This window comes from Pholcus phalangioides, unplaced genomic scaffold, assembly GCF_987345545.1.
Source record: "Pholcus phalangioides strain wild (caught in Gottingen) unplaced genomic scaffold, Ppha-v1.0 ptg000008l_1, whole genome shotgun sequence".
Lineage (NCBI taxonomy): Eukaryota > Metazoa > Arthropoda > Arachnida > Araneae > Pholcidae > Pholcus > Pholcus phalangioides.
Genome location: NW_028301601.1, coordinates 6,101,651 through 6,129,450, shown reverse-complemented (window position 1 = coordinate 6,129,450; position 27,800 = coordinate 6,101,651). Strand labels below are relative to the sequence as shown.

Below are 27,800 nucleotides of genomic sequence, written 5' to 3'. Positions count from 1 at the left end.
TTCGATACACGCTGGTGCTGATGCTCACGCCGTGCTCTTCATAATCAAATCAACACACGGCTTCCGTGCACACGCTAACTTCGCTTCAGCCTGTTGCTTGCGAGCGCTGATGCTGCGACGTGTTCGGGAAATTCATTGCCAACAGTTCACCGTCGGAAAATCCACCGACAACGATTCGCCGGGAGGAAAATTCGCCGCTAGGGAAATTCACCGGAAGGAAAATTTATCGAAAGGAAAATTATATAACCGCTGGGAAAATTCATCGTCACGCAGTTCACGGATATTACAATTCACGGCTACAAAAACTCATCAACAAAGTGACATATTGAGTGAGTGAATAAACAAGTGAAAACAAGTGAAAAACAAGATTGAGCAGGTAAACAAATTAGTAAGTCAGTGAGCATAAGCAAGTGAGTGAGTCACTCATGCGGTCGCTCACTAAATCGCTCACTTACTTGGATAACTCACTTACTCTGTCAATTATACTGTCACTCACTAGTTCACTCAATAGTTCACTCATACGGTCACTCAATCACTCACTCACCACTCACTTGGCCACTCACCCACTTGATCACTAATAGGGTTAAACTCATTCACCCGGTTATTCACTCGCTCACTCATTTGGTAACTCATTCACCCGGTTATTCACTCGCTCACTCATTTGGTAACTCATACAGTCACTCACTCACTCACTAGTTTATTCGCTAGCTCATTCACCAACTCATTCGGTCACACACTCGCTCACACATTCACTATTGCAATTGATCATAACTATTATCATTGCGATCGCTATTGTGTTTACAATGTACATTGATGCAATGGAAGGTAATGTATTTTGAAAATTATTCTAGAGTTTGTTTGGAGAAATTGAATACCCTCTAAACTTCAACAGAATATAATTTATATATTTTTTTTACATTGTTTTAGATTTATTATTATTATTTTGCTTGTCTTGTGACAATCTGCGCTGCTTCAAGCTTTATCTAATTGTATTGCTTATCATTATAAATGCGTGACGTGTGATTTCATAAATGCATCTTATATCATAATGTAACTTTTTCTGTCATAGCAAATATGAAAGCGCAAATGTTATCCAATCTTTTTGGCTTTCTGGGCAAAACTGGCGAGAGAAAGACTGTTTTAGGTTGCATTGGAGGAACGCAAGCTGCTGTGCAAGAGCCTGGATGAACATGTAACCATGAGTGGAATGTCATCATCCTAGGTTACCATTGAACACAGGACGATCTTGCAGCGTGAGAGATTATTGACGAGTGTCACTTGCAAAATTTCTAAGTTATATATTGGGCCAGATCGCCCAAAATCTATATTTACATTTCGAACTTCACGATGTGGATGATTGTTGAAGCCACTAATCAATGTAATTTTGTTGCATTTGTCGGAAGCGGCTCTGTGCTACTTGTTATTTAATAAAATTCCCGGATACATTCATTCATCCTTCGGGAACACTTCGATATCTCTCTGAGAGATGTGAAGTGGGGTTTGTCTGGTCCTTCGATATTCAATGCACTGGAAGAAGATCGGAATCGCACTTTAAATTCGACTGGAAATCCATGATTCTAAGCAAAACCCAAATCACCTGTCTTATTCTTTGATACTTTGGTGACAGGAAAAAAGAATAACTCGAAATTTACCCGAAACAGTATTAATAATGTTCTCCAATTATTTATAATGGATTAAGATAGTATTTTGGGTTGCACGTGGCCCATGCAATGGGTTGGGATAGCATCTACTGAATTTTAGAATTGAAAATTGACTAATTCTACTCCCCCCCCCCCATCATTGGAAATTTGGAGACTAACCCTAATTCTTATTTTATTTCAATCCGGAACTCCTGAATCTTACAATGCGGTTAAAGTATAGATTTTTATTTGTATAAATATTTAGTTAATGAAATTTTTAATTGTTAGATGAGCCGGGATTTGATGATATACTATAGTTTTTTGGAAAGAAAATTTACGTACGCATAAGAAAAACTTCTAATTTAGTTTTACATGAATTTTTATGCTTCAAATTTTAAGATACTCTTGAAATTTTTCGTTTGCTTTTCAAATATCTTATAATCATTTACATAGCTTTTGTTTCATGTAATTAGATCTTTCATTACTTTGTAAGATGCCTTTAATGATCTAGGGAGAAATTTTAGTGACACATTTATCATCATATAATAAAATACATTTCAAAATTCAAGAGAATTGACACTTGAAGATTCCTGTGAACTCAGGACATTTTATCAAAATCTCGGTAACCAATCGATTTCTATTTCATTTTATTTCGAAGTTCTTCAGTTTTAAGCGTCCATTCATAAATTTCTGCGACAAGAATTCATGAAAATATTTCTCATTGAAATTAAATATTTACATTATAAATAAAACTGAATGAACGATGAAAATAGGCGACTTCATTAATACCGAGACAATCGTCATTCAAATAAATGTTCCGAATGTAGATTGCTGTGAAAAATTATTTAAATATATTAAATAAAGTTTTAAATAAATAAATAATTATAAAATAAATTTAATAAAATAAATATTTTTTATTGCTATAGGCTTAAGTCTTCATTTATTTAGATATTTTATTTTATGTTGAATTATTTGTAAATGGAAATTTTCGCTACTCAACTTTTCCTACTCATAATTACATTGGTGCTTATTTACAAAACAATATAACTTTTCATTATTTTTTCATTGAAACTTTTTTCATTTCTTCTTAGGTTACAGCATTTGTTTTGCAAAATTTTAAATTTACAGATTTTTTTCCCTGTTTTTAAAGAATTTCAGAAGAAATTCTGGAAGCAATCCTTATTTTTTATCTAATTTTGTGAATCAGATTTCGAGTAAATACCTCTTATCACGTCTAGCCATAGATTTCTTTGTCAAAAATTTTACATATTTATTAAAGTTATGTCTGGCCAGTCTTAAGTCCAGTGTCCGACGTATATTTAAATATACATGGCACATGCATGATCGAAAAAACCCATAACACCAATTTCTTTTCTTAATTTTTCGGTATGATAGAAAATGCATATTTTAGTGTCATTTCAGTATAAAATACGACTATATAGGTACAATATATTATCTAGAAAAATATAGCTAGATCTTCCTCGTTGGTGTCAGTTTTTGAGAGTTGCTTATATTTTATGTGTTCAGATACCTATAAAATTTTACCAAATTCAAGGAATCAGAAATAAAATTCAATGCAAGAACTATTCAACTTTGGTAAGCAAGATTTTATCTGTTTATAGATAACATTAAATCAAGGAAAAAATTATCTTATTGTTAATGAACCACTTTAGCTCATTAAAAACCTACTCTACTTGATTAAATTTCTGTGTTGATATATTGATAGATGGTTAAAAGAAATTAGTTTTACGTCAACATTTATATTCGTGTTTTTGAAATTTTAAAGTTCTCTCTTTTTAAATTTTTACTTTACTTTCAAAAATCCTATGGTAATTCCCACAGCTTTGGTTCCATGTAATTGCATTGTAATCTCGTATTACAAACATTTACTTAATAATCTAGGGATAAATCTTAATAGCATTTATCATATTTTGAAATTCAAGAATTGGTATCTCAAGAGTATTGTGTCTTTTTAACTAGGAAAATATCTTAAGAAGCTAAGAAACTAGTCCTAATCTTTAGTTTACTTCTAAGTTATAATATACAGTACTATAGAGAGCCGGTACATAAATTTTTTGTGAAAAGTATCCGAACAAATATTTTTTAACGGAAATTACATAATTAAATTTTTATTAAAATTACCTAACCAATTATTCTCTAAAATTACATAAACGTTCGATATACAATTGTTACAATAATTTACAATATTTTACTCCGAGACAATTATATTTTTTTTCATCAAAGAAATGCAACGGATGTAATATTGTTGTTAAAAACTCAATCGATTGGAATGTCATGGACGTTTTTTTCTAGAATTTTTACTTAATTTTTTATCGGTTTTGCAAATGTAAATTGCAATTATATTAGTGGTAATTTTATTGTCTTTTTTTTTTATCACATACTATCAAAGACTGATGCTTGATTCCATTCAAAATAATTTGATATTTCTGCATTTCCTCTCAGGTTGCGGGATTTATTATGCAGAATTTCAAACCGAAGATTGAGAATTTTCGCCCCTTTCTGCTGAAATAATTTCAGATATTCAGAAACGATCCTAATCCTTATTTTAATTCAGATTTCATGGTTATGTTATCCGTCTACGAATAGGTTTTTTGTCAAAAATTTTACGCGTGTAATAAAACTATAACTAACCAGTCTTAACACACTGTGGTCCGGTATACATTTGAATATACACGGGAAATATATACGGTCGGGAAACCTATTGCATCAATATATTTTTGTATTTTAGGAATCTAAATATTTTTGCGGCACTTAAGTGCAAAATACAGCTATATAAGTACTATACTTTTCTAACCCCGAAAGAGTTGATTTCTTGTCGGTTTCATTTTTTTGAGAGCTGCTGAAATTTTACGCGTTTAGAGATTTAATAGCGATAGAATCGCATTAACAATGGAGTGAAGTAGAAATAAAACTCCAGATTTGCTAAGGATTTGTAAACTGCAGCTTTGCTAAAGCAACATTTTATCTGTTTATAGGAAATAGTAAAATAACAGCAAACTGCACATTTTATCCTTAATTGGCCATTCTAACTAATTAAAAAATCCAATCTTAATTAAGTTGTTGTGTTGATCAATTCAAGTTGTGTTGTTTCAATTAAAAGTATGGTAAAAGCTCCCACACACATTTACATCCGTTTTTGTAAAAATATAGTAATGTTCAATAAGTTTTTACGAAGGGTGACTCTGTGACAAAATGATTAACGGAAAAATCTAGTTTTCATTTAATTGTGATTTTTATATATTTTAATTGGTAAAATACTCTCAAATAACATTGTTAGGTATTCATAAAGAGTAGTGTAACGAGAGTTATTCATCAAAATTTAGGTTTAATAAGTTTAAATGAATAATGCATATCCCCGTAATTGTTTTGAGCTGTGTATTTTGTATAGAAAAAAAAAATGTAAGGATGATAATATCACACTTACCTGGGATAATACCCGGCGAAAAGGGCGTATTCTCAGAAGCCGACAGGAGGCCCGCCGAGCCACTGCTGGGCGGTAACCGGCCGGTACCCGTCGTGCCCGCCAGGTCGACCGGCCGCTGGGGCGACGACGACGAAGACGACGTGGTCGCCGACACCGAGTGCGGGAAGTGCACCATGCCGCCGCTGCTGCTGCTCGTGCTGTTGTTTTTGTTGTTGTGAGTGGAGGTGGTAGTAGTAGTCGTCGAGCAACCGACGCTGCCGGACAGAGCCGGTGGTGGTGATGAGGACCGGCCGCCGCCGCCGACGCTGGCCGCTACGCTCAACAAGCTGTTTTGTCTGCTGTCCGGGAATAGAGAAACGCTCGTCCGGAGGTGGTGAACTCCGGTCGGTGACGGAGTCGAGTTGTGTCTCTTGGGCACTGATAAGTCCATCAACGGTTTCGAACGATGGACGGCTCCGTTCGGATCACTCTTGGCATGCTAGAGTTCCCGATGACAACTACTCTCCACGCCTACTTGTATATTATATCTTTCCAATTTACTCTCAGAAATATTCAGGTAAGACACAAAAATTTCGAGTACAGAAACTTCCGATAAAACACCTGGATCTTTCAGAATCAATCATACGTCAAATGTCAATCATCAGAATGTTTACCTTAAAATCAGTCCCGATGCTCTTAACACCTCCAAAATCAGTATCTTCTCTAACTTATCCAAATTTCAAGATATCACAACATCCATCAGCCCTGTAGATAAGAAACCAAAATTTCCAATTAAGTAAAAAATCGATGATACAGCGTCGCAAACATCATGCCATTACACGACAACAACAACAACACACGTCAAAAGAAATTATTTAATCCAAGTCTGGAAGAGAGAGATGATGTTGCTCACACGATGTCCGTGGTGCGATTGTTGATAGGACTCTCCCTACTGTAAAAACAACACTAAAGAGAAGAGCGAGAGAGAGAGAGAGAGAGATCTATTCGCACCCGCCTTTTGCTGCTCTTTTCCTCTTGATCATGAATTTGACGCTTCGCCGAGTTTCGCACACGCACACCACATACCAGCTACCACCACCACCGACATCAGCATTACTAGCACCACACCATCAACAGGTAGCTAGGAGAAAAGAAAACTCACTAAAGAAAGAGGAAGGGGAAAAGAAGAACATTAGATGATATTGGAGGGCAGTAAGCAGCCTTTTTTCTAGTAGTAGGGTATAAGATGCGGTTCGGATCAGAGATGGATAGATACCAGTGAAAGTCTAGTCAAGATTCGAACAAGTCATCGAAAGAAGAAGGAAAGAAGACAGACTAGTCACCCTCAGGGGGTTAATCTTCATATACACACTCTCTCTCTCTCTCTCTCTATAAATAAATATATAGTATACGACGAACTAGACTGGACTAATCTGCTCGAGCATAGTAGAACATACTAGTATGGATTACCCATTCCTCTCATGAATTCATTTTTTAGTGGAAAAAAAAAAAGTGACTAGACGGGACAAGTTTTGCTTTTTTTCTTTCTTTTAGGGAATTTTCGGCTTTTTTATCTCTAATTTAGTCTTTTTTACGTGGTAAAAAGGAAAGCGGCAAATTAGCATTGGCTTTCTTTTTCCTTTTTTTTGCTATTATTAATATTTTTTTCGGACTTTTTAAATGGTATTTTCATTGCGTATAAATAAATTGTCCTTGTTATTTTCTGTTTTTTCACCTCTTTCTACTTCTGTTTTTTCAGAAAAAAGCAAAAAAAAAAAAAAAAAAAATGGCTCCAATTTAGCACGAGGACAGGATATTTAATGATCGTATTAGAATCGTCGGAATATCGTATGTTATTTTCCTTTTAAGGGGATCGTGATAACGTCTTTTTTTTTTTTTTTCCATCTCTTACGCGTTACCATTAATGTTGTTATCATGTTGTGTTGAATTTCGAATATACAGCAGTTTAAATACATCTAAATATATTAATTATATATTCCGTGACTTTTCTCAATGAATTATGAGGATTCGGTGTTATTTTCAGCTTGGGGTCTCCTTGGATCAGATCAGATCAAATTTATTTGGGTCTATTTTTTTGCAGTAATTAAGTCTAATCAGTGCACCATTTTATATCAGACACTTTAATTAATATTATATAATAAATAGAGAAGATATCGGGTGTTATTTTGGGCTTGTATTTTCGGCTTTCATTGATGTTTTTTTCTTATAAGCTATGATAAGCGTCTTTTGTGAATTATTCCGTTTTTCTTTCCGGGATCGATATGGTATTTTGGTTATAAACGGAGCAGTGTGCTAAATGCGTAAGTTTTTATCAAATTTATTTGTTCCAAAAGACCTTGCTGCTGTTTTTATACAGTATGTGTAGAGATTTCCAGAAGAGTGAAGAGAGTGTCTTTTTGCTGAAGTGATTTCTTGCTGATTAACTATATTGGCCACATTCTGTTTTACTGTATTTTCACACGGTAGCGTTCTGTTTTATTAATAAACCGTGAGGTCGAATTTCATTCCATTGACATAGTATGAGCCGCATTCTATTTCACTGAGAAATTTATGAGAGACTTCATTCTGCTTTATTCACAAATCAGGAAGCCAACCATCCCCCATCTTTCTGAAAATTTGTCTTAACGAAATGGAGGGGGGGGGGGGGAGAGTGGCGACAAGGACTTTTCGGGACCCTCAATTTTATTTTCCACCGGAGAAAAAAAAGTCGGCTTACATAATGACACTATTTACAGAAATGTTTGGAAACCCCTCACTGACAGAAATATTTTCACAATTAGGAAATAAATTAGTTCAGAATTATTGACAGAATTAATTTCAGAATCAGTGACAGAAATAACTTCAGAATTACTATTCTAAAAGAAGGAATTTCAGAATTACTAAAAGAAGGAATTTCAGAATTACTAAAAGAAGGAATTTCAGAATTACTAAAAGAAGGAATTTCAAAATTACTAAAAGAAGGAATTTCAAAATTACTAAAAGAAGGAATATATTTCAGAATTTTAAATGACATAAATACTTTCAGAATCAGCGACAGAATTTCAGAGTTGACGACACGTATAATTTCAATATTATTGGCAGAATTAATTTCAGAATTAGGGAGGTAAATAATTTCAGAAACAGTGACAAAAAATAATTTCAGAATGATCGAGGTAAATGATTTCAGAATCAGCGACAGAAATAGTTTTAGAATTACTAAAGGAAATCATTTCAGAATTAGTGGCAGAAATTACAAATTCGTAATTGTGAAAGAAATACTATCAGAATTATTTGTATGGTGATTTCACAGTTAGTGAAAGAAGTATTAATGAAAGTATTAATATCAAAAATGGTGACAGAAATGTGTGTGTGTGTGATTTCGGAACTAATAAAAATCTTCAATTATTTGAGACAATTGTATTTACTCCAGGTCGCGTTGGCCATTCCGTTAAGAGCATTAACGGAGAACGTACGTAACATTAAATCTTTGTGAATTTTCTCACAATGCTAAAGAACGCAGCACGACTTGGTGTAGTGATCCGTACGCTTCATGGAAAAGTTCAAACTTTGGCCGCAATCAAGGAAACAGTTATTTTCCGGATATTATGCTGAGGTGAATTCGGAAAGAAAAGTCATCACGTCTCCACCGGGACTCGAACCCAGGCCCTCTTGCATACCGGGCAAGCATGCTACACAACTGGAGACATGACCCTGCCTTCCTTCCCCATATCCGGGAGCCATTTCCTGAAGTTAAGAGAGGCTACCACTACCTCTACTTCAGCGCCTCACGCCCCAGGGCGTGAAATAAGGAAGGCAGGGTCATGTCTCCAGTTGTGTAGATGGTAGCATGCTTGCCCGGTATACAAAAGGGCCTGGGTTCGAGTCCCGGCGGAGACGTGATGACTTTTCTTTCCGAGTTCAGAAAATAACTGTTTCCTTGATATATTGTGCTGAGAAAAAGTCATCTATCTCTCTCTCTCTCTCTCTTTGCCCGCAATGTCTGCAGGGTTGAACACCCCTGGTAGATAGACGATAAAACAGAAAAGTTATTGAACGAACCGCGGGAAATAGACAAAAAACACACACACACATCCGTGGTTAACCGAAATGAATACGTACTTTAATTTTTATTCCGCAAATTTATCCTGAAACCAATATTAAATAACGCAATTAAAAAGTGGTATTATTTTTCCCCCGATTTTCCACGAAAACAACTTTATTCAGGCCTGTCTAAGAGAAACCAAAATCCCCGATCTCTCGTCTATATCATGGAAGCAATTTTCCATCCATTGTTGTTATATACATATATATTTATCGCACTTTTTAGTGGCCGTATTTTGGCCGTCATTAGCGCACTCCGAAGATCACGAGCGTGAATCAAAAACTTATTCATCTTGCCAATCGTCCGTTCCACCGGGGGTTATTTAAAGTTGCAGCAGCAGCAGCAAATTACCAAATGATTGCTTTTGTTTTATCAGGTCGTGTACATTGGAGGCAACACAGTAGCGGGAAAGAGCGTTCAAAATCCATCGCCTCCTCTCGTTATATCAACCACTCGAGAGTGAACACGTACGAACACGTGTTTAAGAGAGGAAGAGTAGAATTAAGGTACAAAATAGGTAATTGATAATCTATGATGATGTTCGTCGAACCTGCACTTTCATCTACCTTCCTGTGTGTATTTTATACGTATGAAATGAGCGTGCGTGCGTGAAGATTTTTACAGTATGGCCAGCAGATGTGGGTAATTTACAGCTGGTTATATTTAAGTAAAGGTAAGAAAAAAAGGTATTCTCCCTGAGGATGAGGGATTAAGCCCCACCTGCTACAAGTCGAAACAAGTGTATTTTCTCGCCGACTTCTCCCCGGAAGATCGAAGAATTGTTTTTTTGAAACGTCTTTGTATTCGCTTCGATAATTGCGACCTTAACCTCTTGCGCGTTGGTTTGAGATACCGTATCAATGACGTCTCTTTCTCAGCAGGTGATGGTGGTTTCCACCTGAAGAAACTCGTCCGTACTAACTACGTATAATAGAGGGTGTTAGGTGTGGTTCCTTCGGTACGGAGAAACTGCATGCTGTTTCAATGGCATTTCACGTGGCGTCGTTCTGTTTTATGGATGCTAATATGCGAAGGAAGTGGGGGGTTTCATCGTTTATTTCATTTACGTAGTGTAAAAACACGTTCTGTTTCAACCACACTCGTACAGATATATACTGTCTTTTATCCGCATACCTTGGGTATGCATTCCGGTTCGTCGACGTTCGGGGAAGATGCATTATTTTTAGTCAGCATACCGTAAGGATGCAATCTGTTTTGTCAACATACCGTAAGGATGCATTCTGTTTAAACCGCACATTATATTTCGTCGACTTACGGTAAGGATGTATTCTGTTTTGTCGACATACTGTAACAATACAATCTGTTTCATTGACATACTGTAACAATGCAGTCTGTTTCATTGACATACCAGAAGACCGCATTCTTATCTACGGAAATCACAGTCACAGGTGATTTTAGCACTAAATATCAAGGTTGACCATGAATTGACGGCCAGTCTGGCATACAAACTTGGAACGTATCTATATCAATGGAGTATCAATAGATTTGCCACCGCGTAATCTATCCTTATAATATGGGTGGGGGGGGGGGGTTGGACCGTTCTGGGATGCGGGGGGTTGCAGGGAGGGTGGGAATGGGTGTCGGCGGTCGGGTGGCTTCGTGCGTGGCTGGGAGTGGCACGTCGGTTGGGGCCCTTGTTGCGAGGCGTCCGTGTTTTTCTTGGTGGGGGGTGGTGCCCGCCCCGTCCTGTGGCGGGTTCTCTCTCTCGTGTCCGCGGTGGAGGTTCGTGGGGATGGTCGGGGGTCTCCCTTCGCGGGGCGTGTTGGGGCGTTGTGGGCCGCGCCGGCGGGGCTGAGGAGGGATTGCGCCCGCGGCGCTGTCCTGGCTTGTCGAGCGGTGATGTGCCCTGGGATTGGGGGTTTGGGTGTGTGGTTGGGCTGCTTGGGGGTTGGCGGGATGTTGGTCCCGGCCGGCTTGCCGGTTTGAGTTTTTTCCACGCCCACGATCTCACGATCAATGAGCTTATATCGCAAAAGCGACAGAGCCTGGGCGTGCTCGGTTCTATACTATACTATCCTTATAATATAACGTTACAACTGCATCCCGAAAAATAGACATAGATACGTATTTTCAATATAATAATTTGTGGAAAAAATAGCTTTCATCTGCAAAAATTTGACGAACAACCTTTCCTCAAGATTTAATTATTGATGAATGAAATTTGCGTACGTGGATTTTACCTGACCACGGATCATACATAGGAGATGATGGTGCTCGAAATTTATTTCAAAAATAATGTAACTGAAGATATTTGTATTTGTACTGTCATAAATTAGAAATCCATGCGGTAGTTGTCCTTCAATATAATCTTCAATAAAAATAATATAACGTAATATAGTTACCTCTATATATTTTTCGCAAGCTACGAGAAGTGGCATTTAATCAAACAAGAAAGGGGCCATTAAAGTATTACGTCAGCATCGAGGGGGAGGGGGTTTCAGATTTGCTGACTTTTGATGACGAGGGGGGGGGGGTTGAAGGTTGCTTACGTCATCAACCACCCCTTTTTGAAGATATGAACTATTCTAAGCTGCTGACGAAATTTTGCTGACATGGGGGAGGGGTTCAGTGTTTTGCTGACCTTTGCTGACAAGGGGGAGGGGGGTCAAAAATGGCTGAAAATTTGCTTACGTAATACTTGAATGGCCCCAAAACGACAAAATTACGATGTATAGTACAGAGCGGACGAAAAAAGAAATTTTTATCAAATCACCCGACTGATATAAAAAAGGTATGATTTACAATGAAATACTTCTCACGGCATAAATTTTTTTTAATTCAAAAAAGTTAAGGTGCAGGTGGCGCTGTAAAAAAAAAACAAAAAAATTGGCATAATGCACATAAAATATAATACAAGCAGTGCATAATTAATGTTTATTTCAATCGGCATTGCATGAAACGATCACATGTGAATACTGAGTGCCCGTTTTAGCTCGGGATGAATCTAAACACGTGAAAGGGTGCTGATGTTAAAAATAAGGTAGTCTTATTCAACGCAAATTACCATAAACATTAATTATGCACCGTTTGTGCTGCATTTTATGTGGAGTTTTTCATTTTACAGCGCAACCTCCGAGTGAAATTTTAACATTTTTAATTTATCAAAAAATATACATAAATAAATAAGACTCTAGGCTATGATAAGTATTTCAGTGCAAACCAGACATTTTCATGTCAATTGGTTATTTTGCTATTCGTTTTTAAAATGTGTCCAGGACTTCTTGTCGACAATGTATTATTTCTGTAATTTAGAATATTTTTCATACATGCAACATTTCAGATTAACGGCAATGACATAACATGGAATGGAAATATTAGGAAAGCTTAGATTACAGATCATCGTATTTAGTTTCATTGATTTTCAATAGATAGCGTCAGAAGAAACTTGACCACCGATAAATTAGGTCCTGATACTTTTTCGTACATACGGTACACATATTACTTTCATTTTATAATTCAATTTCTGTCACATTTGATTTCGGTTCTTTTTCATTTTTGTGGAGTCCCTTATATTTCGCTTCGATTACTTTGTGCTTGAACCGCAATCCGTTTCATCTTTACATTGTTTCCGTTTTATTACGTTTCGTTTCTGTCCCGTTCGCACTTTTGTTCCATTCTTCCTATTTACCACCCCTCCCAAACCATTATTTTCATTTTTTTTTTGGTCGACTGATTTTTCGGGGTTTTTTTTTTCTTTTTCGTGTGATTATCAATATATCAGCGGTTTCCAACGTAAAACTTCTCGCGGAACACTTGATAGTTGTTGGGCTGTTCCGCGGAACCCTTGATGGTGATGAGGCTGTTCTACGGAAAACAAATTTTTCAATATTTATCCAAAAAAAATGTGTCCCTTCCGTCACCCCAACAGCATCATAGCTCCAGGGCAGAATAAAAGAGGGCTTAGGCACCACCTCTTAATTTACATATTTATTGCCATAAATCATTGCGCCAGATCTTATCGAGGAATACCGCCTATATATATATATAAATGAGGTTCCCGTGCCGGGCGTGGGATAGGCTCGTGTGTCAAGATGTCCCGTAAAATATACGTAAAAATTCTGCAATTCAAGAACAATCTTCACTACTAGTGGGGGAAAAAAAAACATTGATTTTGAAACTTATAATATCCTGATGAAGCAAAAAAAAAAGACATTCACGAACTGATGGAGCTCCTGGTTACAAAATTCGAGGTGTAAAAATGTATTGTTACTGTTTCTAAGTGACCTAAGTCATCCAAGTGGCCAGAATTTTTTAAACGACACTATCTCGTTAAAATTCAAAAATAAAGAACAGATTTGCGAGTACTAGTAACCAGAAAGTTTTGCTCCTTTGAAAGCTCTCCGGGTTCCAGGACTTAAAGGGCTCTATCAAGTTAGATTATGCGGAACACCGAAAAAAGCTGTCGCGGAACTCCAGAGTTCGGCGGTTTTCCGATGTCAGTAGTTATTAAACTTTTGTCACCAGTGGCTCTCGAGAATAGTTTGGTGGATATTTTCCCATATGGAAGATCCAATTCAAAGCATAGATAGTCACATGAAGTAGGTGACGAAACACATATCTATAAGAAACTATTCCTTTCTAGTTGATCCGATGCCTCGAGCAGGCACGCTACGTCCCTGTTGTATCTCGTTTTGGTTTATCTTGATTTCTTTTCACTGCGTCTCGTTTCTGTCCCATCACGGGGTTTTTTTCTTTCTTTCCCCAATATTAGAGATTTTCCTATTTCATTTCGCTTCTGTCCATTCCCTTCGGGTTATCAATATCCCGTTTCATTTTTCGTTGCATGATTTCTTTTCATTGCATCTCTTTCGATTTTCGGTCCCCTCTAGGTTTCTTTTTTTTTTCTTTCCCCAATATAAGAGATTTTCCTATTCTGTTCTGCTTCTGTTCATTCCCTTCTGGGGTTATCTATATCTTGTTTCAGTTTTCCGCTATGTGTGCTGATTTCTTTTCACTGCGTCTCGTTTCTGTCCCATCACGGTTTTTTTTTTCTTTCAACAATATTAGAGATTTTCCTATTCTATTTCGCTTATGTTCATTCCCTTCTGGGGTTATCTATATCTTGTTTCATTTTTCGTTGCATGATTTCTTTTCATTGCATATCGTTCGATTTTCTGTCCCCTCTAGGTTTCTTTTTTCTTTCTTTCCCCAATATAAGAGATTTTCCTATTCTGTTCTGCGTCTGTTCATTCTCTTCAGGGGTTATATATATCTTGTTTCAGTTTATGGCTATGTGTGCTTGATTTCTTTTCACTGCGTCTCGTTTCTGTCCATTCCCTTCTGGTTATCTATATCCCGTTTAATTTTTCGCTGCATGATTTCTTTTCATTGCATCTCGTTCGATTTTCTGTCCCCTCCAGGTTTCTTTTTCTTTCTTCCCCCAGTATGAGAGATTTTCCTATTCTGTTCTGCTTCTGTTCATTCCCTTCTGGGGTTATTTATCTATATCTTGTTTCATTTTTCGTTGCCTGATTTATTTTTATTGCATCTCGTTCGATTTTCTGTCCCCTCTAGTTTATTTTTCTTTCTTTCCCCAATATTAGAGATTTTCCTATTCTGTTCTGCTTCTGTTCATTTCTTCTGGGGTTATCTATATCTTGTTTCAGTTTACCGCTATATGTGCTGATTTCTTTTCACTGCGTCTCGTTTCTGTCCCATCTCGGCTTTTTTTTCTTTCTTTCTTTCCCCCTATATTATAGATTTTCCTATTCTATTTGACTTCTGTCCATTCCTTTCTCGTTATATATATCCTGTTTCATTTTTCGTTGCATGATTTCTTTTCATTGCATCTCGTTTAATTTTCTGTTCCCTTTCGGTTTTTTTCTTTTCTTTCCCCAATATTAGAGATTTTCTATTCTATTTCGCTTCTGTGGTTATATATATATCTTGTTTCAGTTTATCGCTATGTGTGCTTGATTTCTTTTCACTGCGTCTCGTTTCTGTCCCATCACGGTTTTTTTTTTCTTTCAACAATATTAGAGATTTTCCTATTCTATTTCGCTTATGTTCATTCCCTTCTGGGGTTATCTATATCTTGTTTCATTTTTCGTTGCATGATTTCTTTTCATTTCATCTCCTTCGATTTTCTATCCCCTCTAGGTTTCTTTTTTCTTTCTTTCCCCAATAAAAGAGATTTTCCTATTCTGTTCTGCGTCTGTTCATTCTCTTCAGGGGTTATATATATCTTGTTTCAGTTTATCGCTATGTGTGCTTGATTTATTTTCACTGCGTCTCGTTTCTGTCCATTCCCTTCTGGTTATCTATATCCCGTTTAATTTTTCGCTGCATGATTTCTTTTCATTGCATCTCGTTCGATTTTCTGTCCCCTCTAGGTTTCTTTTTCTTTCTTCCCCCAGTATAAGAGATTTTCCTATTCTGTTCTGCTTCTGTTCATTCCCTTCTGGGGTTATTTATCTATATCTTGTTTCATTTTTCGTTGCATGATTTCTTTTCATTGCATCTCGTTCGATTTTCTGTCCCCTCTAGTTTATTTTTCTTTCTTTCCCCAATATTAGAGATTTTCCTATTCTGTTCTGCTTCTGTTCATTTCTTCTGGGGTTATCTATATCTTGTTTCAGTTTACCGCTATATGTGCTGATTTCTTTTCACTGCGTCTCGTTTCTGTCCCATCTCGGCTTTTTTAGTTTCTTTCTTTCCCCCTATATTATAGATTTTCCTATTCTATTTGGCTTCTGTCCATTCCTTTCTCGTTATATATATCCTGTTTCATTTTTCGTTGCATGATTTCTTTTCATTGCATCTCGTTTAATTTTCTGTCCCCTTTCGGTTTTTTTCCTTTCTTTCCCCAATATTAGAGATTTTCTATTCTATTTCGCTTCTGTCTATTCCCTTCTGGGGTTATCTATATCTTGTTTCAGTTTATCGCAATGTTGTGCTTGATTTCTTGTCGCTTCGTCTCGTTTCTGTCCCATTTGGGGTTTTTTTTCTTTCTTTCTCTACATTACAGATTTTCCTATTTTGTTTCGCTTCTGGTGATTCCCTTCTGGTTATCTATATCCCATTTCAGTATATCGCTACTTGATTTATTTTCATTGCGTCTCGTTTCTGTCCCGATCGCTTTTCTGTCCAGTCTCGGTTTTTATTTCTTTCTTTCCCCAATATTAGAAATTTTCATATTCTGTTTCGCTTCTGTTCATTCCCTTCTGGCTATTTATATATCGTTTCATTTTTTGCTGCTTGATTCATTTTCATTACGCTTCATTTCTGTCCCATTTGTTTTTCTATCCCATCTAGATTATTTTTCTCACTATCTGTTCCAGTTCTGTTTCCTTCCCTTTCTTTCCCGTTTGATTATCTAAATCCGTTTTAGTTTCCAACTGTTTTATTTCCTTTGATTACGTTTTTGTTCCGCGTGCATGCTTCTATTTTATTTCGATTATTCTCCTCCTATATAAGTTTTGAATATTCATTCCCGTTTTCTTTGTCCTGGTTTTTATTCGGATAGAAAGGAGTCCTTAGAGTTTATCAGGAATATTGTTCTTCTTGTTATTTGATGTGTTAAAGATTTTTCTTTCGGTTTTTGTCATTTTCAAATATTTTCCCTTTTTTCGGTTTTAAATTTTATTGTTATCTGTTCAATCTTGATCATTTTTGATTGGCTTTTTTTAGCATTTATTTAATTATGCTTTCTGTAGAAGTTTCGAGTTTGTTCTTTTATTTTCATTTTGGATTTCATTCATCTTTCATCTAATTCAAGTATATTCCCATTTTCCCCCCTGCTCTGTTTTTATGTATACCTAACTGTTTAACCTGCGATGAAGAGATCATTTTTTAAAAAGTTATTTGTTAATTTCTGGGCACCCGCAAGAAATTGCCGAGGGCTACATAAAATTTGTTTCAAAAGCCTTAATCGGAATTAAATGGTCAAAACACGTCTAAACATCAAATTTGATATGCAGTCTTTCGTTATTAGCCATGAGGTGGGTCGCTGTGGTGGTCGAGTGGTTATAGTGCCGGACGCGTGATGCGAGGATCCGAGTTCGAACCCCACAGTGGTGGTCGGCTGAAGTTGGTTTTCTGTGGTTCCCAACTTCAAGGCGCAAATGCGAGCCGATCTCCCCGTTAAAAAGTCTCGCCACAGAGAGCAACAGTCCTACAACGGTAAATCATTCAACCATAACACTTCACTCATAGTTAGAAAAACTGGGGGCAGATGACAGCACTACACATAACAAGCATTACACAGAAACAAACTTTACGTCAGGTTGCACTACACGTACACGCACATTCCCGCATGTACCGATTCGTTGGGGGTGGGGGTTCCGCGGGGGGGGTGCATGTGTGGTGTAGCAGTAGTAGGTAGGGCCTCAAAAAATGGCTCGGGGATCCATGATGTTCTTAAGTCAGCCACCTCGTTGGGCAATTTGCCTGTTGTGGCGTTGTATTTGTATTTGTATATGAGTTAGCACAGGGGCTTGGACTATTTCTGGGTTTGACGAAGGGGGTCTCAGATGTTTGCTAATCGTAGAGTGCTAGTTTCATTATGTTTCATTCAGTACGATCAAAAATTTTGGTGCTCTTATTATCACTGGTTTCAAATCAATAATTTTCTCACTCCCGCACTTATCTTAAGGTCAATGTCCACTTCATTCTAATTCAATATCCGCCATTCCAATTAATTTTTTTCCCTAATCGTCTATAATTATCATAATTATGTTACATCACTATTTAGGCAATTTACTAATTACGAGATATACAGAATACTGGCCGTTATGTAGATTTTTGGAAAGAAAAATTCACATCTGCTTCTACGGGGGCACACCATGCCATTTACTGACTGATGTCACTGTCCATCACACGGTACCGGTCAGCATAAATCAATCCAATTAAGAAATATTCTATCTATTTCTGTAGCGTAGTGGCAATGCACTCAGAGAGAGAGAGAGAGAGAGAAAGATAGATAGATAAAGAAAGAGAGAGAGAGAGAAAGATAGATAGATAAAGAAAGAGAGAGAGAGAGAGAGAGAAAGATAGATAGATAGATAAAGAGAGAGAGAGAGAAAGATAGAGATAGAGACAGAGAGAGAAAGATAGAGATAGAGACAGACAGAGAAAGATAGATAGATAGAGAGAAAAAGATAGATAGAAAGAGAGAAAAAGATAGATAGAAAGAGAGAGAAAGATAGATAAAGAGAGAGAGAGAGAGAGAGAAAGATAGAGATAGAGACAGAGAGAGAAAGATAGAGATAGAGACAGACAGAGAAAGATAGATAGAAAGAGAGAAAAAGATAGATAGATAGAGGGAGATAAATATTGGTACTGTCATATCTGTTATCCTGATTTTCATTGAATGAAAGTGTGATGAATATACCATGTTGTAATGTTGTGGGACTGCATTTGTCCTTCGACGTTGAAGAAGCTCAAATCTAGATTGATTGTCTCAACTGTATTGGTTCTCTCGTCAACACACACTGATAAAGTCCCGTTCCAATGACTAATTTATACTAATTTCCAATTTTCCATATCCATATGAATAACCAAGAACCACAGCTATTGGCCAGCCATAACGAACGAGTCATAATGAAATCAATGACCGATCCAATAAAAGCAAAACAGAACAAAAGCAAGAGAAACGGACATCGAAAAGTTTTAATCCAAATGCCCGTTCTCCATTCCTAAACCCACGGTCAGTTCTTTCTTCCGCAGAGAGAATCGTTGTCGCCACAGATTGTAAAAAATTGTAAATACACGTCGCTAATTAGGAGAAATTCTCGACTGAATAGAGTTCGGAACTGAATAATAATAACAGTCATAGGACTGTTGGAAAAAAAAACAAAATCGGCTAAGTCTAGCGATTGCGTGTCGCGGCCGATTGTTTGCGTGTAACATGTTAAAAAAGAAAAAAAACTTTTAAAAACGTTTCTAGAACCCGCAAAATATAACAGAAAAAAAAAAATATATATATTAAAAAAATGAACGAAACAATACTATCGGAAGAAAAAGAAATATAATTATGTCGAATTTCATTCTTTGTAAGTTTTTTTTTTTATTTTCTTATTCATTTCTTATTCTTCTTTATCCGATAATTATCATTCCGCTAGTGTTAAATCAAGAGATAGAACACACACACGGATAGGAAAGAGGGGGAAAATAAAATGAAAAAAAATCGGAATTATCTTCATGGAAATGTCATCTAAACAAAATACAAAGGATGTGGATTTCTCTTTTTCCCTCCTCCCCTATTGATAATTTCTTTAGCTTGATTAGTTTCTAGTGCGATAATGAAAAGAAGAAATAACAGATTTCAAGGTAAATTTTCATTCTATTGAAAACGAAAAAAAAAAAAAAATTGTTGGAATTAAGTCATACGTGCTTGTCATTTGATGGGAAAAAGAACTCGTAGTAGAAACGCACTTTTTTTTTTTTTTTTACCTTTTACTTTTTTAAGTGAGTTGTTGTTGAAAGGGATCTATGCGATGAGGGGAATGGGATTAGTTATGCTTTTCTTTATTATTTTTCTGCTAATTCTGATGAAATTTAGAGCTTTGATGTAGGCGTTGATCATTATCGGTCATCGATTTCTGCTCGTGATTGATGGCATTATCTTTAACGCAACCGTATGGTGCAGTCAAACTTAGTTGCATCGACCTCCGTTGTAACGACACCTCGGATATTACATCGGTAATTGGTGGTCCGGACTGATTGCCGGCGGATAATGTCAGTGAAGGTTGTTTATAACGTCGATGAAAAGCAAGCACCTTGGATATGCAGTCAACGCTCGTTATAACGACCCTTTCTTCCGACGGAAATGGCAGTTATATTGTGGGGTAGGTCGTTATATCGAACTTATAAAAAACGTTTAAAGTTCAGTTTCTCCGGACAATTGTATATTGTATTAACGTAATTAAAAAAAAAACATTCTTTCATTTTGTTATAATGTTACAATGGAAATGTATCTGGCTGCAGAAAAAAACAACAACAAAATTAAAATGCATAATACAGTATGAACATGGCATTTACGAAAATACGTGAAATGTCCAAAACCTAGATTTATTTTCACTTCATGCAGCAAAATACAGTAATAAGTTCACTTGCCTGTATATTCACCCGTTAGGCAATGAAAATTACGCAATGAAATTTAGACAAATATAGACAAATACACATGACAGACCCTAGATTTTGGCTCATAACCTTAACAATACATAACAAAATAGTACCATATTAAAAATTCGTAATGATACAATGAATAGATTCTCTTAAATCATGTTCCAAACTCAGGTAAAATGTCAAAAATAGCATTCTTTGTAAAACGTGTTTATAACTTTTATTCACTGTTTACTTGTATGTGAAAACACAACACTAACGTGGACCTAATTTCAGTTATAAGCATGATATAAACAAAACAAGGACTTCTTGGGAATCACAAAAGAAATACGGCTTTCATAAAAAAAAGCCATAAAAATCGTTATTTTCTTCTAAAATGCCGTTTTCAACGTAGTCGGATACCTCAATTTTGTTTCACACTCTGAGATCTGATACAGGGTCATTTTCTTCTAACACATTTTGAGCATTTTTTAAGCTGAAACCATACTTCTACGACAAACGGTTGATGATATAAAAGCCGCATTAAGACTTGCAGGACACCCTGTATATATGATACTATATAATGCATATAATTATATTTTTATCTCGTCAAATTATAGTGAGGAAGCAAAGAAAAGAAAAAGCAGTAAAGAGGAAAAATCTTCAATCACAGGGTTACCAATGGAGTGTCTCGGTGAGGAAAAGAAAAGAAAGGGAGCTCGAATGCATTTCTTCCATGTTCTCTAGCCTGAGATACCTCGCCCTTGTACGGGAAGTTTTTAAAGATGGTCAGTAAAAATTTCGGATATTAATTTTTCACATTTTTCATCAACATGTACCGCTAATGAAGCATTCTTTATTTCACTCTTTTTCAAATGAAACTTCTTACGCAATGAAATTTCACTTGACACCTCCGATGGACATGTCCGGACATTAACGATCAAATAATTATTTTTTTTTTAATATACGAAACATTAAATTGAAAAAAAAATTTAGACGGTGGCTAAATTATAACTAAATTCCTTAAATTATAACTAACATTATTTAAAAAATCACAATAAAAACCTATTAAAAATTAAAATTAAAAACGAATTAAAATTAAATTCTACGAGAAACGTTTTATTTTTAGCGTGAAATTTGCATGGGTATCAACGAATCGAAGACACTTTTACGACCTATAAAATGTGCTCGTTAATACATTATGTGCATTCCTCATTACGAGGGCAGTGAATAATGATAATTAGCACCTCATGGCCCTCAGAGTTGAGCTAAAGAAATCTTACGCTGCAGCTAGTTTTTTTTTGAAAATCTGCCGCTTACGTTATATCGCGATTTGTGGAGGCTAATATATACGTATATACATTTTTTTTTTAGCGGCAAGTTATACAGAGAATTACATTGAAGGAATTTCCCCCCCCCCCTCCTCCTCTACCTACTACATACCTTTTGAATACTAGTGTTACCTCTCTTTCCCTTCTCCAACCGTTACCGACCCCCAGAATCTCGTTTTCACCGCTCTATTTAATGAATCATTATTAACCGGGCTAATTGAAGCTGCCACGTATTGGCGCACTTAATGTTCCTATATACGCCCATGCTTAATGATTGTCACCGCTCGCCGATTGGAACGGTAATTACATTGTCTGGGGGTATTCGGTGCCGTGGAACCGCATTAAATACGTATGTATATGTATGTACAATGTGTGTGTGTGTGTAGTAGGCTCTATACTACATCATGATGCGTTGCCATCCCTCCAAAATGTGGAAATGCGTTCGCGAAAATTACTGGAATCTACAGCCACCGGGGAAGTTCTGTTAAATCGACTTAAGGGCATCGTCGTGTAAGTCCTCCAACCAAAAATAGCAATAAGGTCTTCTCCTTCGTGGTAAGATTAGAGAAAATGTTAATTTGGTCGACGGTGATTGCTAGTTATGATGATGATAATTCGAGCTTCACTTCGATGAAGTGCTTAATGAAGTGTAATTAAGATCGAGACTTTGGACCGGGGAAGACGATTTATTGAATATTTTAAGACGCCGAATGGAATAAATTTTCTGTCTGTGGCAACTGCCGAGAGAACGTGAACCTTTTATTTTCTTATTCTTTTTTAATATATTAAAGGAAAAAGAGAGGAATTACTATCCGACTATTAAGAGAGGTGAAAAGAGAGCTATTTTTATGCTCCCTGTGTCCAATCATTGACATACCACTGGTCTATCATAATGTGATAGGACTGATTAAAACAGTAGGGTATTTTGATCTTCGGGTTTTTTTTTGTTTAATGGTTAACTACTAGAATCGAACTATTATGTTGAAGATTGATGTGCATTGGACTTGGTTAATTTATCTTTGAGTCAAGGCCGGCCAGGAAGGAGTGAAGTGGTGGTCTTTGAGTCAAGTCGGTTTGGATGGAAATTTTCTTAGCGTTTGAAAGGGCTTGATCATATTCATTCCAATTTCATTTTATTTATTTAAATTCAGTAATTATGTTAAAACCCAGCCATAAATCGTTGAAGGATTAAATTGCTTAAGCAACATACAGGGTGTTTCATAAATTCGTAAGTAGTTCAAAAAGTCATACAAATATGCATTTGAATGTTGCTTGCGGCTTGTTTTTCCCTCACGAAGAGATAATATATTTTTGTACAGAAAAAAAAGCATGTCGGTAGAGGGCGCTGTACAAAACACTATAAATATGCCAATCAGAGTCCTTACGATTAACAGCTCATTTGAGAATTTGCAAGTTATTGATGCTTGCATTTGGCTTTCACTGGGATATTCACATTGGTGGATAAGAAAGGCGCTATTGGTGAAATTATTCTACCTCAGCCACGAATCTCTGGTTGAAACTTTAGGAACGTTTCGGACACAGGAGAGGTGGAAGAAAGGTTCAGGTCCACGCACTCATATCGCATAGGTGTGCAGCGCCCTCTATTAACAAAGATTTTTCTGTTGAAAAATTATGTCCTCCCCCCCTCCCATTCGTGAGAATAAATTTTTTGCAAATCACATTCAAATGACTAATTCATTCAATTTTTGTGAATTTTTCGAACTATTTACGAATTTTTGGGACACCCTGTACTTCTCACATAATGATCCTTATGCATGGCCGGTATTGAATGTCGATATTTAAATTTATAGTGAGATTGTAAATAATTTAATACAGGACACGCCCCATAATGTGATGACATCAGGGCTTCGTGTTTCTGATAACAATAACCAATGATAATAAAATCCGAAAATAAATACAAAACCAATATGGTGACCATACGTCCCGCTTGATCAAACAGGACGTACGAAAACGCGACATTTAACACGTTTCTGATTCGTAGAAATTCCATGAATCAGAATTCATAACGTCGCTGACGTGACGCGGGACCACGTCATGTCAAAGTAGTGTGTAGCGGTCTTCAGTCCTCAAAAGAGGTTTGATGTTCCACTTTATTTTTTTTCGTGAAATAAATTTTAATTAACTGCAATTCTATTTATCTTCCCCAAAGAGTTGTTTAAGTGCATAATAGCTGGCAATTTCATTGGCAAAGCAATCGATAATATTTTTTGGCGAGAATTAACCATGTTCTGTATTTATGATCCCGATTTTTCTGTATTTCTCTCGCTGAAATATGGTCATCCTAATCATAATTAAATACTTCATGTACAGTATTTGATTGCACCTGATTGTATTTTCCATACCGGAAAACATCTACTTTTCACTTGTAATGAAAACTCGGCATTACGAAAAAAATTTCGGAGAATCTTCGATTCCGCGCGTAATAACTGAGATGGACTATATATCATTTTATATGACTCTATACGGTTCTGATTGATTCTGACAATATTGATGAATAAAAGGATATAAAAAATATCATTTATTATAAGTTAATAAGTTTTTAAAGTTAAATGTGTGTGTGTATAGATTAATTAATAGTTTTGTCGAGCCATTAATCGTATTTTCCTACGAATAATCCGCAGGTTATATGTCGAGAACATTTAAAGTTTTAAATACCATTATTTTTTGACCGATAAAAATAGAAATATGTAATTTAAAAAATTAATTTGTAAAATGTTTTTCTATATTTATAAATGGCGTATGGATACGAGTAATAAGATCAGATTTTATTCACAAAAAACGGGATCCACACTCAAGAAGCACTTTCATTAATATTTTAATATCGGTAGATGAAATTTGCATATACGCAGAAAATATAGTACATTCAGCTAAAAAATAGTGAGCTAAAATAATTTCATAACTACTACTACGATTTTAAAAAATTGTTACTTACTTAAAAAAATTGTCTTGTAACAACTGTTATACTGTCAATAACAATTCAGGCTATAAGAGATGAATATCAGTATCAAAATACCATACATAACGGAAAATTTATTAAATGAATGGTATCTATATAAATTAAACAATAATACTCAACCAACAAAGAAAAGAAGCGTTAAAAAAAATACAAAACCTAAGCATTAAACACTAAAATTGAAAATAATGCTAAATAAAACTATAACGGTCAAAACATACAAATACGTACAACTAGAAACGTTGTAAAAGTAAAAAGAAGAATGAGTCATCAAAAAATTAAAAGTACGTAATAATTTACAAATCAAAAATACCCAGGTACGAAATTAAAAATTAATAATTAAATTAAAAATATAAATGTGCAATTAAAATCTATAATATATGCTAAGGTTATGAATGCAAATTAAAACGTTGAAAAATAAGAAAAAAAAACCAGATAGATACGAATGATATTAAAGGACACTTTAAAAAGAACAATTTAAAGGAAAGACTAAAAATATAAATTTTGATATGCATTTCTGATCATTTCCATTCAAAAAATATATACATAAAGGAAGATTAAAAATATAGAGAAATAATTTAAAAATATTAAATATAATTTTGAAAAAAATATACATAAACACAAATAAAATAAATTTTGAATTTTTCACATGTGCGTAAAAATAAATGTAAAAACTATACTCTTAAAAAATTTTAGAAAACAACAAAAATTAGCATAAAATCACAGAAAAAAATTGAAAAGTTTCTGAAACCCAAAATCGCATGAATAATAAAAAAAATGTAGACCAAATAAGTAATTTGAAAAATAATTTTTTTTTTAAAATCTACTAATAAAAGAGAAACCTTTAAAATATTGAAAAAGCTGTTGTCGAAAGAAAGAACGCAAGTGAAAATATAAATTGAAAAATATAATCAAATAAAAATATAGGTTGAAAATAAACAAATAAACATATAGATTGAAAAATAAACAAATAAAATTATAAATTGAAAATATAAACAAGATAAAAGTATAGATAGAAAAATATAAACAAGATAAAAGTATAGATAGAAAAATATAAACAAGATAAAAGTATAGATAGAAAATATAAACAAATAAATCAAGAAATAATCAATCAGGAAAGTTAATCATAAATTAATTTATTGGCTAATAATATATGCATATGAAAAATATTTATTACTTATGTATAGCAATAGAAAAGGAAGATGAAAGCTATAATAAAAATAATTTATTCTTTCTTTTCTTTACTGCCCAGAAAAATGAGAAAAATATACAAATACAAACAATCAAAAAATCCTAAAAAAAAATTCAGAAGAAAATAAAAATGAACAAAAATTGTAAAAACTTTTTCGCAAACCTGAAATTACATAAAAACAACGTACCATTCATCAAAATAAGTAATTTGAAAAATAAAAATATTTTTTAAAATATAAAAATGAAAAAAAATCTTTAAAAAATTAAAAAAAGTAAGAAATAAAAATATAGATTGAAAATATAAATAAATAAACATATAGAGTGAAAAATATAAACAAATAAAAATATAGATTGAAACCATAAACAGAATATATATGAAAATATAAACAGAATATATATGAAAATATAAACAGAATATAGATGAAAATATAAACAGAATATAGATAAAAATATAAACAGAATATATATGAAAATATAAACAGAATATATATGATAATATAAACAGGATATAGATAAAAATATAAACAGAACATATAGATTGAAAATATACACAGAATATAGATTGAAAATATAAACAAGGTGAAAATATAGATAGAAAAATATAAACAAATAAATAAAGAAATAATCAATTAGGGAAGTTACGTATAAATTAATTTATTAGTTACCATATGCATATGAAAAATGTTTATGTCTTATTGCATCATAAGAGGAAAGGGAGATGAAAGCCGTAAGAAAAATAATTTATTCTTTCTTTTCTTTCTTTACTGCCCAGAAGCATCTTGAAACACAAGGAAAGACATGACGGAATAGAAAAGAAAAACAGAAAGAAGAACAGAAAAAAAAGGAAAGAAGACAAATGACTCCGGAACAACATGAAAAGGTTACAGTGTGTCCAAATAATAAAAACACTACAAATTATTCACTGAGTGATGTATGGTATTTGAGATTACGCTCTTCAAATACGCTCGGGATAATTTATCACATGCGCAGTGGGGCGTAACTACGAATCAATTTGTCATGGATATGTTGACTAAACGAAAAGACAAACAAGCATTACATCGATTCTCCTCGATCAAGATCGATTTTCATCGGCTGTTTGCTCGGTTTCTAAATATGCGATTTTTAAAATTAAAACTCACCGGCAGAGGAGAAAAGCAACTTTTTCCTGTGAACTATTCACATGAATATTAATGATAAATTCAAAGGTACATTGAATTTATTATTAATATATTCATGTGAATACTTATTTTCAGTTTTACAAAATCTTCCACTTGGGGCATACGTGCTCAACCCATGACCAGCCGCCCTCGGAATCATCTGATGTGGTCCGCGAAATCAAACATAATTTTTTTAAAAATGAAGTAAACGACACATTTGACGACACGTGAGTGATCGCGGTGCTGTTTCAACATCACTTAATTAGTTCGCGGCTCATTCCCGGATCATTTAAGTGACTCGCGGCATATTCACAGATTTCTTTAGTGACCGACGGTACATTTCTAGATCACTTAAGTGACCTGAGGCCTATTTACAAATAACTCAAGGGAGCTGCGGTCCATTTATACATAACTAAGTTACCAGCAAAATATTCACAGATCATACTTAAAGGACACCCTGCACTGCCCCAGATCACTTAAGCAGCCTGTAGTACCTTTACAGATCACTTAGAAGATCCGAGGCATATTTACACATCGCTTTAGTGACCCGCGCATATCCACAGATCACTTCACCCTTCAAGCAGCAATTAGAAATCACTAAACCTTCCCTCCTCCTTCAAAATGTCATATCGTTTTTAATGAAGTAGCCTTCCTTCCGATTTTTAGTAGGCGCAAACTAAAGTGTATAGGAAAGGGTTTTCCATTTTGAAATCATTGAACGCGGCATATTCAGATTCCTTTAGTGACCCCCCTGCACTGTCCCAGATCACTTAAGCAGCCCGTAGTACATTTACAGACAACTTAAAAGATCCGAGGCATATTTACAAATCACTTTAGTGACCCGCGCATGTCCATAGATCACTTCACCCTTCAAGCGGCAATTAGAAATCACTACTACTCCCCCCGTCAAAATGCCA

The 27,800-nt window shown here is 35.1% G+C and overlaps 1 protein-coding gene across 2 annotated transcripts in view; it reads right to left on the bottom strand.

The window, feature by feature from the left end:
• Positions 1 to 27,800, bottom strand: part of LOC149083554 (paired box protein Pax-6-like) — a 232,089-nt gene that overhangs the window by 93,312 nt on the left and 110,977 nt on the right. The window contains exons 3-4 of one of the 2 annotated variants that reach the window (XM_089234073.1): positions 24,515 to 24,564; positions 5,086 to 5,829 (exon numbers count right to left, since the gene is read on the bottom strand). In XM_089234073.1, the coding sequence (XP_089090199.1) occupies positions 5,086 to 5,515 (430 nt within the window). In that variant the 5' untranslated portion in view covers positions 5,516 to 5,829; positions 24,515 to 24,564. Of the gene's footprint in view, positions 1 to 5,085; positions 6,183 to 24,514; positions 24,565 to 27,800 lie in introns of those variants that run through there. The other variant, XM_089234074.1, reaches the window with a different exon arrangement.